The sequence below is a fragment of the Mycothermus thermophilus genome (assembly GCF_041956435.1).
Source record: "Mycothermus thermophilus strain CBS 625.91 unplaced genomic scaffold VTJ04scaffold_8, whole genome shotgun sequence".
NCBI lineage: Eukaryota > Fungi > Ascomycota > Sordariomycetes > Sordariales > Chaetomiaceae > Mycothermus > Mycothermus thermophilus.
In genome coordinates, this window is record NW_027191434.1 from 515,404 (window position 1) to 533,236 (window position 17,833).

Genomic DNA, 17,833 nt, shown 5'->3' on the forward strand with positions numbered 1-17,833 from the left:
CCCCCCTCCCCCCCCCCGCCCGCTGCACCCCCCCAAAGGTGTGACCTGCTTCCCGTCAGGTCCCTCAAATTGCCACTCTTTCTTCAATCACTTCCTCCCGCATTCCCTCCTCCACCTCACCACCCGACCCTTCGACCGTTATCCCAATTTTTCTTTTTCTTCCTCCCACTTTTTGATTCCTTCGATTGTTTCCCGGCTTCTAACATCCTTTTCCACCAACAGCCGATTCGGGTGACAATTATCGCTCGGTAAGTCGCTTTCTTTCTTAGTCGCGTTCTTTTGCGATTTCTTCGACGCCGTCGAATCATTCGCCGCATGCTCGAGATTTCGCCATCGTCTCTCCCTAAGTGTCGACTTCCTTCTCCCCGCGCCGACAGCTCTGGTCCGATGTGGGCCGTGCTTTTAATACCCAGCTAGCTAGCCAAGGGCCGCGTCGTCCGCTGGGGTCAATCCCATCGGTATCCACCTTCGCCCCTCGACGCTTGTGGATCGGTCCCCGCCGCCGCTGTAGGCGCCGCCGCGAGCTTGATCGGTTCCTCGAGCTGTCACAGCTGTCACAGGCACGCCATCACAGGGCAATCCGCATTGCGACCTCGAACCACGATTTTTTCCCTCCCTCTCTTTTTTTGTTTCTACTTAATACAACCACCATATGACACAACCACCTGCTGACCCGCGACAGCGTGAGAGGTCGCGTTCTCCTCGCAGAGGTCGCTCAAGAAGCCCTAACAACCGTCGGTCGTATTCGCCCCGCGATCGCTCGCGGAGCCAACCCCGGAGAAGAAGTCGCTCTCCTATGACTGGCCAAGGCCAAGCTGCCGCTGGAACAGGTCAAGCATACAACGCGCCTCCCGCTCGTCCCTACGAAGAACACCGACCCTTCACCATGAACAACATTCGCGAGACGTCGCAGCAGGACCGCCGCGTCTACGTCGGCAACCTGTCATACGATGTCAAGTGGCACCACCTGAAGGACTTCATGCGGCAGGGTGCGTTATTGGGTGACGGATTGATTGGGGTTATGGTTTGCTGACGCTCTTTCTCTCTGTCAGCTGGAGAGGTCCTCTACGCCGATGTGCTGCTGCTTCCCAATGGAATGTCGAAGGTGGGCGCCTACGAGTGATGGCACTGGTTCTTTTTGTGGTTTCTCTGCTCTTGGTTCTTGATGGATTGTTGGATTGACGGGTTGGGACCGATGTCCGAGGTGAATTTAGGGATGCGGGTAAGTTTTTGCGTCTCCGCTCGACTCCGACGACCTTGCTGACTTTTTTTGCTTCTAGTATTGTGGAGTATGCCACTAGGGAGCAGGCTCAAAATGCCGTTGCTACACTCAGCAACCAGAACTTGATGGGCCGCCTCATCTACGTCCGCGAGGTGAGATATCTGATCGACCAACGCTTGACAGCTGTTTGAATACCATATTGACACGACACAGGATCGTGAGGCCGAGCCTCGCTTTGGTCCTCCGGGCGGCGTCCCTCGTGGCGGTTACGGCGGCCCCGTGGGTGCTCCCTACGGTGGCGGTTTCAACCCGGCCATGGGCGGCGCCCCAGGCCGTCAGATCTATGTCGCCAATGTTTGTGATCCCCCTTCCTTTCGACTTGAACATCGACACAGTTGTTGTTGACGTGCGAATTAGCTGCCCTTCAATGTCGGCTGGCAGGATCTGAAGGATCTCTTCCGCCAGGCTGGTAAGTATCGCTGCGATCGAAGCAGTGATGTTGCCCATTGCTAACTCATGCAGCTCGTGTCGGCGGCGTTATTCGCGCCGATGTTCACACCGGCCCTGATGGCCGCCCTAAGGGATCCGGCATTGTCGTGTTCGAGTCCCCCGAGGACGCTCGCAACGCCATCCAGCAGTTCAACGGTTACGAGTGGCAGGGCCGCATGCTCGAGGTTCGCGAGGACCGCTTCGCCAACCCTGGCTTTGGCGGCGGCTTTGGTGGCGGCCGTGGTGGCTTTGGTGGCCGTGGCGGTTTCGGCGGCTACGGTCGCGGCGGATTTGGCGGTCCTGGCCGTGGTGGCTTCGGCGGTGGCTTCGGTCGTGGTGGGTACGGCGGCGGCCCTGGCGGCTTCGATGGCGGCCACCACCAGGCCGTGCCTCCCAACCCGTTCACCGACGGTGTCACTGCTGGTCTCGAGAAGAACGAGACTATCTACGTCCGCAACGTAAGTCGTTCTTGATGCTGTGTCGTTTCGTGTTTCCATCACGCTGACGTCGCATAGCTTCCTTGGTCGACGAGCAATGAGGACTTGGTCGAGCTGTTCACTACGATTGGCAAGGTCGAGCAAGCCGAGATCCAGTATGAGCCAAGCGGTCGCTCTCGCGGTTCCGGTGTCGTCCGGTTCGACAACGCCGACACGGCCGAGACTGCCATTGCGAAGTTCCAGGGCTACCAGTACGGTGGTCGTCCTCTGCAGCTGAGCTACGCCAAGTACCTCAACCAACAGGGCCCTGGTCAGACCGGCGGCGGCGACAACATGGAAACGGACAACCACGGCGGGATCACCCAGGACCAGATCATGTGAGAGGGAAATGGGTTTGACGGCTGAGGTTTCTCGTCGAGGACGAGGCATCGCGGCGAGTTGAGGCGGCGTCCAACCGACCGGTCGCCCGCGCAGATTTCTTTCGACCCTTGACGACTCGCGTCATCATGCGTCAATCTCGGCGGCATGAAAAAGTTTGGGGATTTAGTTGGGGGAAAGGGGACTCTTTTTAGTAGTTGTGGTTTTTTTCCTACTGTCTTGAGTTTCTATCGCCGACGCGCGGGGAAAGTTTCCTTGTTTTCACCATCTGTTTCGCCCTCATCCCAGCACAGGAGTTTCTTTCTTCTACCAGGTCGTCGGCCTCGATTTCTTCCACTCAGAATCCGCTGGGAGAAAAGAAGGCCCCGAAAAGAATAGGAAAAATGAAAAAGCCCTGGGCGGCTTCGGGTTGTGGTGTTTTTTATGATTCGGGAAAGGGGATGCAAAAAGATTGCTTCTTCAAAGCCTGACTTTTAATACAAAGGAGAGGCAGGCATAAGTGCGTGTGTGTGTCTCGGGGATTCTCTGGACTTTGGCTGCTTAGGTACCACCTGGACTCGAGAACTTGGCAACTCGGCAAGTACGACAAAAGTTTGGTGTGTTTGTTTTTCCTGGGTTGGCTTGGCTGGGCCTTGGGGGAACAGGAACACTGGGCACAACAACAAGAGAGTACTGATTTAGAATATGGATTCCTAGGTCAGGTTGTCTTGTCTTGTGGATTGTGGTTGCTTGATTTGTTGTTTGTGTCTGCTTCTAGGCCGTGGATTTAGAATGTATTGTCGGAATGTGGAAGTCCTAGGTATTGTACCCACTACCAGGTACCTACCTTACTTATCCTCCTGTGGTACTGGTGTTGGTGTTGGTCCTGGCTGGTGTTGGTCAGCAGAGGGAGCCTGAGTTGTTAGTCCTGAGGAGTTGGCGCGTCATTCCATCCATGGTTTTGAATGACAAAGGAGGTGATGTTGGTAGTGAGTTACCTTGGGTCAGGTTGGTACCCGTCCATTTTGTTGAAGTCTCGATGACCTACCTGCCTACGGCGCTGGTACGGTTTCGGGTTCTAACTTGTTATTTATCGATTCGGTTCATCGGTACGGCTGCCGGTCAGTAGGTAGGTATGTGACTCTTTCTGCTGCTGTTGCTGTGGTGATGGTGGCGATAGGTGATGGTGGTCGTAGTAGTAGTAGTAGTAGTGTTGGTGGTGGTGGTGGTGATGGTGGTGATGGTGGTGGGAAGAACGGCAGATAAGTAGCAGTGAGATTTGTTCGTGAGAGGCGTATACTCAGAGGCTACCCGGTTGGTCTTTAATGTGTGTCCCTAGCACGGTCTTGACATGGATTTGGACGTGGTCGTTATGGTCATCATCCTCGTTCTGGTTGTCATGGTTGTCATGGTTGTCATGGTTGTCATGGTTGTCATGGTTGTCATGGTCGTTGTGGTCGTCACGCAGTCTAATGATAGCGTGCGTCAACGAACTAACTCCCGGGTTGAATTGAGTTTATACTTTGGCGAGACAGGCAGCTAGATATCTATCATTCTCTCTCAGAGCGTGACTCTCTTGTTGAGCGATGTCTGGGTTGTCCTGCATCTTTCCACTCGTTGCGTGGATTTATTTGTTGGTGTCGTTGGTTTCAAACCACACACGCCCGTCTAACCACCCCCAGAGGTGGCAATTCTAGCGCCATTTGGCCTGGGGATAATAACCCTCCCCTTATCATCAACTTCATTCCACCATCTAGCCCTCCCTCACTCAGCTAAGTCATCCCTCCTCATCCACACCCACCCAGCAGCCCAACAACCCAAACCACACATACACAAACCACCCTCCTCCATCAATCAAACTTCACGAAGCAGCGGCACCGCCCTTCTTCTTCCTCGCCTTAGCCTTCCTCTTGGTCCGATCCCTCGGCTTCAACGCGCTCATCCCCGCCTTGCACACCTCGGCGTACCGGGCGTAAAACGCCTCGATCTCGCCCGGCTGGACGACCGTGGAGAGTTTCACTTTGGAGGCGCGGTCGGACTTGCCTTTGCCGTTGGTGGCGCGGATGAGGATGGGGTAGGGTTTTTGTGGGGTTGTTGTTGTTGGATCTGATGATGATGAGGGATCTGATGGTGATGATGGTGGTTGTTCTTGTTGTGGTTGGTTTTGGCCGTAGGTTACTGGGTGTTTGGTTAGTTGTGTGTATGGAGGGAGGAGGGGTGGTAGGTGGGTGATGCTTACGGCGTTTTTGGGTGAGGAAGATGGAGCCGTGGCCTTTGGTTTTGGGCCCGGTGAAGAGGTCGGTTAGGCGGGTGAAGAACTGGTGGAGGGATAGGTTAGTGAGGTTAGGTTGAGGGGGGTTGAGATGAGGGGGAGAGAGGGGGATGACGGACCTCATCGTGGGTGAGGACGCCCATTTTGACTCCAATTTGGTGAAGAGGAGCTGGGCTTGGAGAGGTGAGAGATGGCGAGAGTGAAACTAGGGTGGGATGAGGTTGACGTTGAGGTGAGCTTGGTTCTCTGTCAGACCCATGTGAGATGGACCCACTAACCCGCTGAAGGTGTGGGGAGGTGCATTGGATCCGTCGGACTATCCTTATCGATAACAAAAAGTTATGGACAAGTCCATGTCCATCAACATCAACTTCCAACTTCAAATCGACAACCCCAAAACATACCAGCCCAAGGCCAGAGTGCCTGTCTCCAGACACGACACAGACCAATTATGCCTCCACCCGGCATCAAAAAGCCCACCCTCCCACAGCACCTGCTGAAGGAGCTGGGTGTCGCAGGTGACACCCGACCACGCCGTCGTCGAGGAACCAGAGCTTACACGAAAACAGATCCCAAACCCGGCGCGAAACGCCCTGGCGCAAACACCCAGGTGCTCTCGAGGAAAGAACGTCGAAAGGCCGAAAGACAACAAGCGAGAGTCGCCCGCAGCGGTGCCGCGCGGCAACAGCACCACAGCGAACCGCCGTCCAAAAGCTCTCCGTTGAAGTCAAAACCAGCCGGCAAGCCGCCAGCCGAGAAGAAAACCAATGGCGATCACTCCACAATAAAAGAGAAACCCTCACCCAAGAAACGGCGGCCCGAACCGGAAGACGAAGAAGATGAAAGCCTCGACGACTTTGAAGACTTCGGCAGGGACGATGTCGAAGATGACGACGAGGAGGAGGATGAGGACATGCTCTCCGACGGCATCCTCGACGAGGGCTCTGACGACGACGACGACGGTGATGAGCCCGGCTCCTCTGACAACGACGCCGACTCCCCCGACGACGCGCCACCCCCGCGCAAAATCCCGAAGGCGGTTAAAGAAAAACTGGCCAAAGACGACGCCGAGATTGCAGAATACGAAAGGAAGCTCGGCCTGCGCGGCCGCAAGAATCTGCCGAAATCGTTCAAGGAGGACGGGTTGGCGGATCTGTTGGAGGGCCTGGACAGCATAACTGGGGGCAGCGAAGAGAAGAGGAAAAGAAAAGCCGAGGCGGACGAGTGGCTTGCGCAGAAGAGGAGGAAGGCGGAGGCGGAGGCGGAGAAAAAGGCGGGTAAGGCGAGTAAAGCACAAAAGAAGGGGAAGGAGGTTGAAGAGTCGGAAGAGGAGGGTGGGTCGGATGAGGAAATGGACGACTTTGGGTCGGAGGATGGGTTTGAGGATGATGAGGATGATGATGGGGAGGAGGAGGACATGGATGGGGAGAGCCAAGATGTCGATGGGGATGGCTTTGAAGGATTTGACTCGGACGGCGAGGGCGTCGAGGAAGAGCCCCCACAAAAGCGTGTTCGCGAGAATCCCTACGTGGCGCCGACCACGGGACGCATCGCAAAATATGTCCCTCCCTCTCTACGCAAAGACACAGGCTCCGATTCCGAACTGGCTGCCCGCGTCCGCCGTCAGACGCAGGGTCTGGTCAACAGAATCACCGAGGCCAACCTTCTCACCATCGTGGGCGAGGTCGAGAAGCTCTACCGGGAGAATCCCCGACAACACGTCACCTCGGCGCTGGTCGACCTGTTGCTCATCCAGGTCTGCGACTCCACGACCTTGCCCGACACCCTCCTCATCCTCTCAGCCGGGTTCGCCACGGCGGCCTACATGACCCTCGGCACCGACTTTGGCGGACAGCTGGTCCAAGAGACGGTCGAGCGGTTCCAAAAGTTCTACGAAGAAGCCAAGGCTATTGCGCAGGAACGCCCGGATGTGCCCAAACAGACATCCAACCTCATCACCTTCATCTCCCAGCTCTACACCTTCCAGCTCATCGGTCCCAACTTGGTGTTTGACTACATCCGCATGCTGCTGGACGATCTGTCGGAGCTCAACGCCGAGCTTTTGCTCCGGATCGTGCGCATGTGCGGTCCGACGCTGAGGCAGGATGACCCGATGGCGCTCAAGGACATCGTCGCTCTGATCCCGCCGGCGGTGGCCAAGGTGGGCGGCGAGAAGAAGCTTTCGGTCAGGACGCGCTTCATGATCGACACCATTACGGATCTCAAAAACAACAAGCTCAAGGCCGGCGTGGGCGCCTCGGCGCTCGTCGCCGAACACATCACGCGCATGAAGAAACTCCTGGGCCAGCTCAAGGCCAAATCCATCAAATCCTCGGAACCGATGCGCATGGGCCTCAAAGACATCCAGGACGCCGACAAGAAGGGGAAATGGTGGCTCGTCGGCGCCAGCTGGGCGGGCCGGTCGGCCGATGACAAAGCGCAAAATTCTACAGCCAAAAACGATGAGTCGGACGACAGCGACTCGGACGGAAGCATCGCCCTGGGCGACCTCTCCTTCACCAACGGGCCGGACCTCGCCGAGCTCGCGCGCGAGCAGGGCATGAACACAGACGTGCGGCGGTCGATTTTTGTGAGCGTCATGTCGGCGCTCGACTACCAGGACGCGTTCCACCGGATCCTCAAGCTCCGGCTCAACAAGGAGCGCCAGCGTGAGATCCCCACCGTGCTCATGCGCTGCGTCGCGGCCGAGCAGCACTACAATCCCTACTACACGCTCGTGGCGAAGCGTGCGTGCGCCGAGTACCGCGAGGTAAGGTGGGCGTTTCAGGCGGGGCTGTGGAAGATGTTTGCGCGCATGGGGGAAAGGGGGTTGGATGATGACGATGATGAGGGGGGATTGGAGGAGGAGGAAGAGGAGGATCCGGTGGAGGGGATGAGGAAGATTGTCAACACGGCCAAGATGTTTGGCACGCTGGTTGCCGCGGGGAGTTTGAGCCTGACGGGCGTGTTGAAGAGGTTGAATTTGTTGTATCTGCAGAAGAAGACGAGGGATTTTGTCGAGATTATGTTGGTCACGACGTTGTTGGAGCTGTGTCAGCCGCAGCAGCAAGAGGGAGGGCAGAGTAATAAGGGAGAGGAGGCGATTGCGAAGGTGTTTGGAGGCGTGGCGGACACGGCGCCGGATCTGGCCCGGGGGTTGCAGTATTTCTTGAAGAAGGTAGTGAGGAAGTCGGATTTGGCGGGCGGGAAGAAGGAGACGAAGAGGTTGAGGGAGGGGTGTATGATGGCTGAGGCGGTGGTGCAAGCGTCGTTGGCGAGGGCGGAGGGGTTGGAATGAGACAGATAGCAGTATAAGGCGGTTGAGGTCCGTTCCGGAGATTTCCGGGGAATGTTTACTACGGTTTGATACCCGACCCTGGTACAGACGGAGCACGGAAATTTGGTGTTGTTATCTCGATGCGACCCGATATCGGGTTGAGTCTCCCATGGGGGAGATGATGTCTCTCGATTGACTCAAGCATCGTGTACTGTGGTACATACGTAGTTGTTGTTTACTAATCCCTCGCACTCGGACATCAATACGCGAGCGCGAGAGTCCGAAGATGATGGATTACAAAGCTATGAAAAGGGCGCGCCTCCATCATCATGGCATCGCCGCCCGCCGGCTCAACCCCGTGATGCCCGGCCGAGATGAAACTTCACTGGTCACGGGGCCGGCCCGGCCGTGCGGGATTTGGCGGCTTTAGCGGGCCCAATGACTGGCTCCGTCCAACTGTCAGGGACCCGCCTCATCTCTCCAAGGCCGAAAACAAGCTGTGGGAAAAAAGATTCCAGGTGTTTGCCCCTGGCCAATCCGGGGTCCCGGGCCCCGGTTGGACGGGACTTGGCTTGCTTTTTTCTCCAGCACGGCGCCGCCTCCGCGACTTGGTGCTGCTGCTTGTTGCTGCACCCGACCGCCAGCTCACTTCAAGTTCTCCATTTCCGCAACCCGACCCCAACAAAAACACAACAACACCCACCTGTCACCAAACTCAACTTGGACCGACCAGAAGTTTGGTTGGTGGTTTTGAACGAACCGATCGGGTTACAGTAACGACTGCGAGGAAACAAGAAGGGTTTCTTTGCACCACCCCTGCTTACTTTCTTGCCTTTTTATTACCGCCCCTCCTTCGTTTCGACTTTCACAGCCCGCGACATCCGCAACCGCAACCTCAGTCACAACCAGTCCCCAACCCAAGATGCTGTCGCAGAGACTAATAGGCCGCGTCGCGGTCAAGTCTGCCTTCCAGCCCTCACGGTAAATGCTGCCTCAATTTCCTCACTGCTTGGGCTTGTTTCTGCCCCTGCGAAAATGGCGCTCGAAAGAAAGCTGACAGTTCTCGGATAAGCCTACCCACAGTCGTCAACGCCGCGCGATGGCGCCGGACATATGCCACCGAGGCTGGTGAGTAAAATTACTGGTGGAGGATGTTGTGAGGGTGGCTGTTGACTTTGGTTTCCTCGATACAGACGCCAGGGACCTCGTCATCATCGGCGGCGGTGTCGCCGGCTACGTCGCTGCCATCAAGGCTGGCCAGGAGGGCATGAAGGTACGAGACGAACAGCATAATTTGCGGCGGGCCAGGGAATATCTCCAGACAATGGCTGACCAACATTGTTATTATTCCTCGACAGGTCACATGTATCGAGAAGCGCGGCACCCTCGGCGGGACGTGTCTCAACGTCGGCTGCATCCCCTCAAAATCGCTGCTCAACAACTCGCACCTGTACCACCAGATCCTGCACGACACGAAGCATCGCGGCATCGAGGTCGGTGACGTCAAGCTCAACCTGAAGCAGCTCATGAAGGCCAAGGAGCAGTCGGTCGAGGGCCTGACCAAGGGCATCGAGTTCCTCTTCAAGAAGAACGGCGTCGAGTATCTCAAGGGCACCGGCTCGTTCGTCGACCCCCACACCATCAAGGTCGCGCTCAACGATGGCGGAGAGACCACCGTTGCCGGCAAGAACATCCTGATCGCCACGGGTTCCGAGGTCACCCCGTTCCCGGGGCTGGAGATTGATGAGAAGACCATCATCAGCAGCACGGGCGCTATCTCCCTCCAGGAGGTGCCCAAGAAGTTTTTGGTGATTGGTGGTGGCATCATTGGTCTCGAGATGGCGTCGGTGTGGTCGCGTCTCGGGTCCGAGGTGACGGTGGTGGAGTATCTGGACCAGATTGGCGGCCCCGGCATGGACACCGAGATTGCCAAGAACATCCAAAAGATCCTCAAGAAGCAGGGCATCAACTTCAAGACGGGCACCAAGGTCCTGAGCGGCGAGAAGAAGGACGGCGGCGTCACCGTCAAGGTTGAGTCGGCCAAGGGTGGCAAGGAAGAGACGGTGAGTTTGACCCGGACGTTGACCAACTAGACACGAGCACCAGCTGACAACCCCCGTTCCAGCTCGAAGCCAACGTCGTCCTCGTCGCCATCGGCCGCCGCCCGTACACCAAGGGCCTCGGCCTCGAGAACATCGGCCTCGAGCTCGACGAGCGCGGCCGCGTCATCATCGACTCGCAGTACCGCACCAAGCTCCCGCACATCCGCTGCGTTGGCGACGTGACGTTCGGCCCGATGCTCGCGCACAAGGCCGAGGAGGAGGCGGTTGCCGCCATCGAGTACATCAAGCACGGCCACGGCCACGTCAACTACGGCTGCATCCCCGCCGTCATGTACACGTTCCCCGAGGTGGCGTGGGTGGGGCAGTCGGAGCAGGACCTCAAGAAGGCGGGCGTCCAGTACAAGGTGGGCACGTTCCCGTTCAGCGCCAACTCGCGCGCCAAGACGAACTTGGATACCGAGGGCATGGTCAAGATGCTGGCGGACGCCGAGACGGATCGGTTGTTGGGTGTTCACATCATCGGCCCCAACGCGGGCGAGATGATTGCCGAGGGCACGCTGGCGCTCGAGTATGGTGCTAGCAGCGAGGATATCGCGCGCACCTGCCACGCGCACCCGACGCTCGCGGAGGCGTTCAAGGAGGCGGCCATGGCGACGTATTCGAGGGCTATCCACTTCTGAGTGGGTGGTTGGGTAACTGGAATGAGGGGTGATAGGATAGCTTATGGAGGGGTGGTGTTGGGTGGGGTGTAACTTGTACTTTAACAACACGCATGCAACACACACACATTCAAGGCAGGTTGATTGTTAGTTGCCGAGCTGGTTGCAACAGACCCTGAATTGATGCGTCCTAGGGATTGGTGATGTTACTGCAGTAGGTGGTTAGGTCGCTCATCTCGAGTCAGGGATTTTTGGAGTAAGAGGTGGGTGTTGAGATGAACGGGAAGTGCTTGGAAGTTCGTCCCACCTTCAATTACTCCGTACTTGACCTCTACTCAATGGTTTGTTTACACGACGATTTATGAAGTATCACCTCGTATGCACGTCAAGCACATTCCTCAACCCAATGCACCCAGTTTCCCGGAATCTCCCTGGTATGCTGGGGTACATCGAGCTACCGAGTCGATATACTTATAGGAGGTTGAAAATCGAACCACACAAGCTGGAAGCTTACCCCGGTTGGCGAGGGGGTGAGGTGGGAAATGTGGGCCAACGGCCCGTTTGTTCCAGACTCCAGGGCCGCGGGATGCGGTGTGGCTTTTGCTTGGCATCGCTTCCAGATTGATCTTGGGGGGAGCTTGGCTTGGCTCATTCCCAGTTTGGCCTCCCCTTTTTGTGCATCTGATCTGATTATCTGTCTGTCTTGTCTGTCTTTTTTTTGCTGGCATCTGAAATCCTCAACAAAAATCTCCTCCATCTTTGACTGCCGGGTTCGCTCCTTTTTTTGTTTTTCCTCGCTGGACGGGATACTCGGAGTGTTTACCTGGTACCTTTACGGGGGATTTGACGCGCTGTTTTGAGAGGGGATTGGGACCTGGGAGTTTTCCTGGGGTTTTCTTGTCGGTCGATTTCACTTTAGTGAGGGACGGAAGCTTTGGGTGTCAGCTCATCCCCATTGGATTCCACATTCCTGACAGGACAGCTCACCACCACCACCACCATCCTCATCACTGCCGACATCTACGTCGACACAGAGCTGGGTGAAAAGGGTTTGGGGACCACCGACTTTACCGCATCGTCGAAGCAGGCCCAACACCTCTCACTCACCCACCAAACAACACCACACCACGCCATCACAACCACTGCTGTCAGCAATGGCCGGGCCAACAACAAGCTCGCCCCCTGACGGGGGCACCGCCAAGAATGGCCGCACATACCCCATCATGACACGCCGCGAGATTGAGGCTCTCATCGCCGAGGGCAGGTCAATCTTCATTCTGGACCAGTACGTCATCAAGGCCGACGGCTGGAGGAAGTATCACCCGGGCGGTGATAAGGCGATTATGCATATGGTGGGGAGGGATGCGACGGATGAGGTTAATGGGTGAGTTTGTTTTTTTCTTGTTTCTGTTTTACTTCGGTCTGGTATGGTCTCTGGGAGGGTGGTGATGGTGTGAGGAAAGTGTTGGTGTCAGGTGTGAAGATGCGAATATTTGCTAACCAGAATCCAGACTTCACTCCCCCGAGGCGAAGCGCATCATGGAGAGGTACCGCATTGGGAGGATCGAGGGCCGGTGGAAGAACTTCCTGCCTCCCATCCAGGGCGGGCGGTTCAGACCCAGAGTGCCAGAAGGCGAGGAAGAGACCGAAGAAGAGTTCAACCCCAACCTAGTCGTCCAGCAGGAAGAGGTCTCTAGCGGCACAACCTCGCGCTCTCCCTCTCCCATCTTTGACACTCCCGATTCGGGCCTCCGGAACCGCGGCACCCGGTCCGGTTCCACCACCTCGCTGTCATCTGTCGATGACGAGGCCACCGGCCCCAAAGACGGCATGGCCCATCTCGACATCCTCACCCGCAAGGAGATCAAGCTCGATCTCGCCAAATACCCCCCTCTCGATCCGGCCACCCAAGACACCATCGTCGAAAAATACCGCCAGCTCAACCAGCGCATCATCGACGAGGGCCTGTACCGGTGCAATTACTGGGCCTACGCCGTCGAAGCGACGCGCTACGCCCTCTTCTTCGGCCTCATGCTCCTCTTCCTGCGCTGGAAGTGGTATATCACCAGCGCGTTCTTCCTGGGTTGCTTCTGGCACCAGCTCGTCTTCTCGGCGCACGACGCCGGGCACATGGGCATCACGCACAACTTCCAAATCGACACGGTCATCGGCATCGTGATTGCCGATTTCCTGGGCGGCCTGTCGCTGGGCTGGTGGAAGCACAACCACAACGTGCACCACATCGTTACCAACTCGCCCGAGCACGACCCGGACATTGAGCACATGCCCTTCTTCGCCATCTCGCACCGGTTCTTGGGCGGGCTGTTCTCGACCTACTACGAGCGCCTGATGCCCTACGACAAGGCGGCGCAGTTCTTCATCCGCCTCCAGCACCACCTGTATTATGTGATCTTGCTGTTCGGGCGGTTTAACCTCTACCGGCTGTCGTGGGCGTTCCTGCTCACGGGCCAGGGTCCGCGCAAGGGCATCGCGGCGTGGCACCGCTGGCTCGAGATTGCGGGCCACGTCTTTTTCTGGAGCTGGTTCGGCTACGGGATTTTGTATCGGAGCATCGACACCAACTGGAACCGCTTCCTCTTCCTCATCGTCAGCCACCTCGTCACGACGCCCGTGCACGTGCAGATCACGCTGTCGCACTTTGCCATGTCGACGGCCGATTTGGGCGTGGATGAGTCGTTCCCGCAGAAGATGTTGCGGACGACCATGGACGTGGACTGTCCCGCCTGGCTGGATTTCTTTCACGGTGGCCTGCAGTTCCAGGCGATTCACCACCTGTTTCCGCGGATTCCGAGGCATAATTTGAGGAAGACGCAACGGTTGGTGCAGGAGTTTTGTAACGAGGTGGGTATTCCGTATGCCCTCTACGGGTTTGTGGATGGGAATAAGCAGGTGATTGGACGGCTGGCGGAGGTGGCCAGGCAGGCGGCGATTTTGAAAAAGTGTCAGAGCGTGTTGGTGAAGGGGGAAGTTGGGCATGTTCATTGAGAGGGAAATAAGATGGGATGGGATGGGATGGGAGAAAGGTAGCAGGTTGGAGGTTGGAAAGGGGGAGAGGTCCAGTGACTCGGCTGAGCTGAGATGAGATGAGCTGGGGAGATGAGAAGATGGGGATTGTTGACACGTATGGTTGCTTTGGCTCTCTATTTTTCTCATGATGTTTGTAGATTGTTATAGAGTTAGTTTAATTAGGTATCTAGACATGAAAAAAAAAGACGTCTTCGGCGTCGGGGCATCGGAATGGATGTACATACTTGGCGATGTGAGTAATGGTTTGTTGTTGGTGGTGATAGTGAGCTCGTACCGATTAGAGCTTTCTCGTTGTTCCTTGGACTTTTGGGGGCATCTATTACCTCAGGTAGGTACCTCCTACATAGGAGTCGCCTCCCTGATGGGGTAATCTTGATGTTGGGTGGTGGCGGCGGGTGGCTGCTCAGGATCAAGAAAACTGTGGCATTTGCGTTTGGCCCTATCTTGCTCACAACATGCATGCCGTGCAGAAGTCTGCATGCTGCTGTGCTTCGTATGAGGTTGACATCACTTTTGCCGGGCGCCACCACGTGTTTGCTGACATCTGTTGAATCCCGTTGATCCATCCCTGGGCCGTTCGATACCGATGCGAGTGGCCGACGGATGCAAACACTTGTTCATGCTGTTCTTGTTATTGTTATTACTTGGCTACTCTGTATTAGGAGGAGGTTGAGGGGGCTGGATCAGGGCTGGATGGTATGTGACGGGTCGTTGGGGTGGGAGGGGGGAGGTTGGATATATGGTTTGATGTTGATAGCGGAAATGGAACTGTTTTCGAGCTTTCGTTCCTTGGGCCCCGGGTTCGGGCCCTGGGGTTGGTCAGCCTACAACCTACCTACCTACCTGCCATGTAGGGAGGGAGAATTTTGATGTGTTGAGATGGGGTTAAGCTTGATGTTCCCTCTCTCTCATCTCTTCCTCGATGGTGCCTTGGTACCTCCATACTGGCGGAGAACACGTTGTCCACCATCCACCATGTCCCAATACATACATGTTTGTGTTTGCCACGGATAGGTATGTGAGCTGCAAGATGGCGCACTGCGGGTGGCTGCCGCTGTCAAAACAAGCGGCGGAAACCGCCACCTTGTTGATGGCTGGCGCCACAGGGTTGGCCTGTTTGTATCTCTTCCGGCTCTGTCGCAATCGGCCGTCGGATATTAGCTGCCATCCAGCAAGTGCCGACAAACCCGGTGATTTTCATGCATGCGAGGAGACCTGCAGCAAACAGGTCCGTCGGGTGCTTGCCGACGTATCAAGGGTGGGAAAACGACTGTGTAATGGAAAAAAGGGAGATGTCCCAGACGAGGCATTGTTGTGATGAGCATGACCCAGATGAACAAGGACAATATTTGGATCAGATCGACAATGTGGCCTCGACCTTTGAGACTCAGTAATATGTGATATCTATCCCCGGTGACGCTTGATCCTCGACCGGTGAGCTCTCGTGGCATGCCAGCGTCGAGACTTGACTCCTGGCTGTATATGTGGCACGCCGCTTTGAGACGGTTAGCCCACTTCGAGCGTGTTGACGGGTGGCATATCATGGTATTAGTGTCTCAGACAAACACAAAAACCTTCGGGTACGGGAACTTGCTGAGGAAATCCGGTGGACCGAGCGAACTGGTCATACAAACAACAAAACTTCCAGGTCTATTCTTCCCATCGGTCATACCTGGCTTGCTGATTGTGTACACCTTGTTAGATTGGGGCTCAGAGCTCAGCTCCCAACAGCGTTTCCTTCGGACTACCACCGTCTCTGTGTCAGGGGTCTTTGCTGCTGCTTTCAGGTTTTGGTGTTTGGAACAAAGATCTTGAAGAACACCAAGGATGGAAGCTGTTGATTGATGTGGTTTAAGGTGCTAGACACAGCCAACGTTGTTGATGCCGACTTGAAGGTAGCCAACCGGTCGATGTTCACAACGAGCGAGGAACTTCCTAGATGATGCCCATGTCACTAACCGTTCCGAGCTTTGTGCGGCCTGCCTTGCCTTGTTTGGGCGCCCGTTTGAACCGTACTCTGGCCGGTTTGACTTCTTGTTCCACGACCGTGTTGACTTTGCTGTTCTTGTCGGAGGGGTCTGCTCCGATGGGGATCAAACTGACGTGGTGAACACGTCTTCGGGGTTGGCTGGCGGTAAAGCATCGTTTGCTTCACCTGGCCACGGTGTGTTGACTGAACAGACAAAGAACAATCCTGATGAGGAAGACAGGTGGTGGTGGAAAAATATAAGAGCGTCTCGACGTCCTCGAGCAGGGTCGAGTTGACCTGGGCGGTCATCAACGACTGATCTTCAATTAAACGCCTCGCTCCCTTACCTCAGGGAGACGTAATCAACCCTCTTTTGGTATCCAATCAACAACAACATCACTTCGCCCCTCCCTCTCCCTTGCTGGAACAAACATCATCTACCCTCAGCCACCATGGGCAAGGCAAAGATGGACGAAGCTGCCGCGGCGCGGATCCGCAGGGCTCGGGGCGATAAGGTATGTAGACTCCATTCCTTCTCCGTTGGCTCCCTGCACCAGACGTTTTGGTGGTGATATCCTAGGTTCTCACACTGCTCTCTATCAACAGGACGGCTTCAGCAAACGGGCAGCCGACGCCGCACGACGCAATGAACAGAGTCAGGGAGGCAGCGGACAGAGCGGGAGTGGTCAGGGAGGGTCATCTTCTTCCAGGACCAGTAGCGGAGGGAGTTCGGGAGGTGGCCAAAGTGGGAAATAGATGGTTGGATGGACTTGGGATGTTACAAAGTGTTTCTTTGTAGCGATGGGTAGACAAAAGTTGTCTTGCTTTGTTCGGGATATGGAGAACATAGGTAATGAGATTGCTGGTCTTGGATGGCGTTGCGGAGGGAAAATGGTGTATTTGGGGTTGGAAATGAGGGTTTAGGACAGGCGCTGAGTTAGCATCTTGCGCTGGCTATCTACCTAGGCTGAATTAATAATCGCATTGTTTTCTTAAACTGATGTCTCCGTTGACAAGGGCTTTCAATGATGTTTGCGCAGACCGGCTTAAGTTGGCAAGGTCTCCGAGAAGAGAGCATCTCTCAGCCTTGTATTCGAAGCCCGCAGCAGACGCACCAGACTGGTGGCCTCAAACTTAGGCATCTGAGACAAGGTACCTCAGACGCTCCTGAGTCCACGGGTGCTTGACCCTGTCTCACTCTGAGCAACCTAGATTCAGAAACGCAGAGTAGAGGCCCGAGGACTTCCGGGACGGCAGTTGGTATCCCCGGAGTACTCGTCATACTCAAAGAGGGGAGCGGGTTCTTGGTTGCGTATCTCCGGGACAAGATCCGGGCGTAATGCAGTGTACCTGAGATTGTATGACAGGAGCTGGGGGTGGAAAACAATGTGGCTGGGCCGGGTTGGCATGTGGCACGCAAAGACGATGGGTTGAGTGTTCGCGTGAAATAGCCAGGTCGGCTTCTGGTTTGGCATTTAGGGGCGATTTTGAGGCTTCCAGTCATGGGAGTTCAGAGGAGGATGGAGAGAGGAAGAGTGGCACAGCTCAGAGAGAAGACTGGATCCAAGGGAGTGGTGGACAATCAGCTGTTGGAACAACATGTTTTCTTCAAGAAAGCCACAACTAACTGTTGCAAAAGCCACATGTCCCGGTGCCTACCCCCGGCAGGATATAGTGAGGAAAACTGAGATGGAAAGATTTCATGTCGTCGAGTTGAAGTTGATGAGGCTCGAGGTGGAAAGTGGATCATGGGACCCCCCTGTCCCCTTGTTGAGCCCCGCTGCCCGATGCCCCACCTTCCAAGCATGATACCTCTCCCGCATGCCCCACACTGACGCCCGGGTTTCCTTTTCTGGGCAGCTTCTTCAGCCAGCAGAATGTCCAACTTCACTCCATGATTCGCAAGGACGAAGGCTTCTGCTCTGCCAGTTTGTGATATCTCCCGGTTGCATCAGTCCGGATCCGCTCTACTCGAGTTCTGTCTGTATTGGTTATCCCATCTGGCTGGTGCATCTCCATCTGTGACACCTCTGTCCTCAC

General features: G+C 56.0%; 8 protein-coding genes across 8 annotated transcripts; 6 read left to right on the plus strand and 2 right to left on the minus strand.

Moving 5' to 3' along the window:
- Window positions 1-796: 796 nt before the first annotated feature.
- On the plus strand, window positions 797-2,529 carry VTJ04DRAFT_10681 (uncharacterized protein; the record flags this gene model as incomplete). The annotated part of the gene is made up of 8 exons (XM_069358447.1): window positions 797-989; window positions 1,053-1,105; window positions 1,215-1,222; window positions 1,281-1,374; window positions 1,436-1,576; window positions 1,640-1,691; window positions 1,745-2,169; window positions 2,227-2,529. 8 exons carry the CDS (start codon window positions 797-799, stop codon window positions 2,527-2,529), a joined length of 1,269 nt encoding a protein of 422 aa, XP_069214010.1.
- A 144-nt stretch (window positions 2,530-2,673) lies between these two features.
- Window positions 2,674-2,904, plus strand: VTJ04DRAFT_10682 (uncharacterized protein; the record flags this gene model as incomplete). The annotated part of the gene is made up of 1 exon (XM_069358448.1): window positions 2,674-2,904. The coding sequence occupies one exon, from the start codon at window positions 2,674-2,676 to the stop codon at window positions 2,902-2,904; it is 231 nt and encodes a 76-aa protein (XP_069214011.1).
- A 43-nt stretch (window positions 2,905-2,947) lies between these two features.
- On the minus strand, window positions 2,948-3,529 carry VTJ04DRAFT_10683 (uncharacterized protein; the record flags this gene model as incomplete). Its single annotated transcript, XM_069358449.1, has 3 exons — window positions 2,948-3,175; window positions 3,353-3,419; window positions 3,504-3,529. 3 exons carry the CDS (start codon window positions 3,527-3,529, stop codon window positions 2,948-2,950), a joined length of 321 nt encoding a protein of 106 aa, XP_069214012.1.
- An 837-nt stretch (window positions 3,530-4,366) lies between these two features.
- On the minus strand, window positions 4,367-4,920 carry VTJ04DRAFT_10684 (uncharacterized protein; the record flags this gene model as incomplete). Its single annotated transcript, XM_069358450.1, has 3 exons — window positions 4,367-4,683; window positions 4,745-4,823; window positions 4,897-4,920. The coding sequence occupies 3 exons, from the start codon at window positions 4,918-4,920 to the stop codon at window positions 4,367-4,369; spliced, it is 420 nt and encodes a 139-aa protein (XP_069214013.1).
- A 308-nt stretch (window positions 4,921-5,228) lies between these two features.
- Window positions 5,229-8,075, plus strand: VTJ04DRAFT_10685 (uncharacterized protein; the record flags this gene model as incomplete). Its single annotated transcript, XM_069358451.1, has 2 exons — window positions 5,229-5,295; window positions 5,347-8,075. The coding sequence occupies 2 exons, from the start codon at window positions 5,229-5,231 to the stop codon at window positions 8,073-8,075; spliced, it is 2,796 nt and encodes a 931-aa protein (XP_069214014.1).
- A 901-nt stretch (window positions 8,076-8,976) lies between these two features.
- VTJ04DRAFT_10686 (uncharacterized protein) lies at window positions 8,977-10,797 on the plus strand (the record flags this gene model as incomplete). The annotated part of the gene is made up of 5 exons (XM_069358452.1): window positions 8,977-9,035; window positions 9,127-9,182; window positions 9,248-9,327; window positions 9,413-10,117; window positions 10,180-10,797. 5 exons carry the CDS (start codon window positions 8,977-8,979, stop codon window positions 10,795-10,797), a joined length of 1,518 nt encoding a protein of 505 aa, XP_069214015.1.
- A 1,133-nt stretch (window positions 10,798-11,930) lies between these two features.
- VTJ04DRAFT_10687 (uncharacterized protein) lies at window positions 11,931-13,782 on the plus strand (the record flags this gene model as incomplete). The annotated part of the gene is made up of 2 exons (XM_069358453.1): window positions 11,931-12,160; window positions 12,288-13,782. The coding sequence occupies 2 exons, from the start codon at window positions 11,931-11,933 to the stop codon at window positions 13,780-13,782; spliced, it is 1,725 nt and encodes a 574-aa protein (XP_069214016.1).
- Window positions 13,783-16,245: 2,463 nt separating this feature from the next.
- Window positions 16,246-16,549, plus strand: VTJ04DRAFT_10688 (uncharacterized protein; the record flags this gene model as incomplete). The annotated part of the gene is made up of 2 exons (XM_069358454.1): window positions 16,246-16,308; window positions 16,400-16,549. The coding sequence occupies 2 exons, from the start codon at window positions 16,246-16,248 to the stop codon at window positions 16,547-16,549; spliced, it is 213 nt and encodes a 70-aa protein (XP_069214017.1).
- Window positions 16,550-17,833: the final 1,284 nt, after the last annotated feature.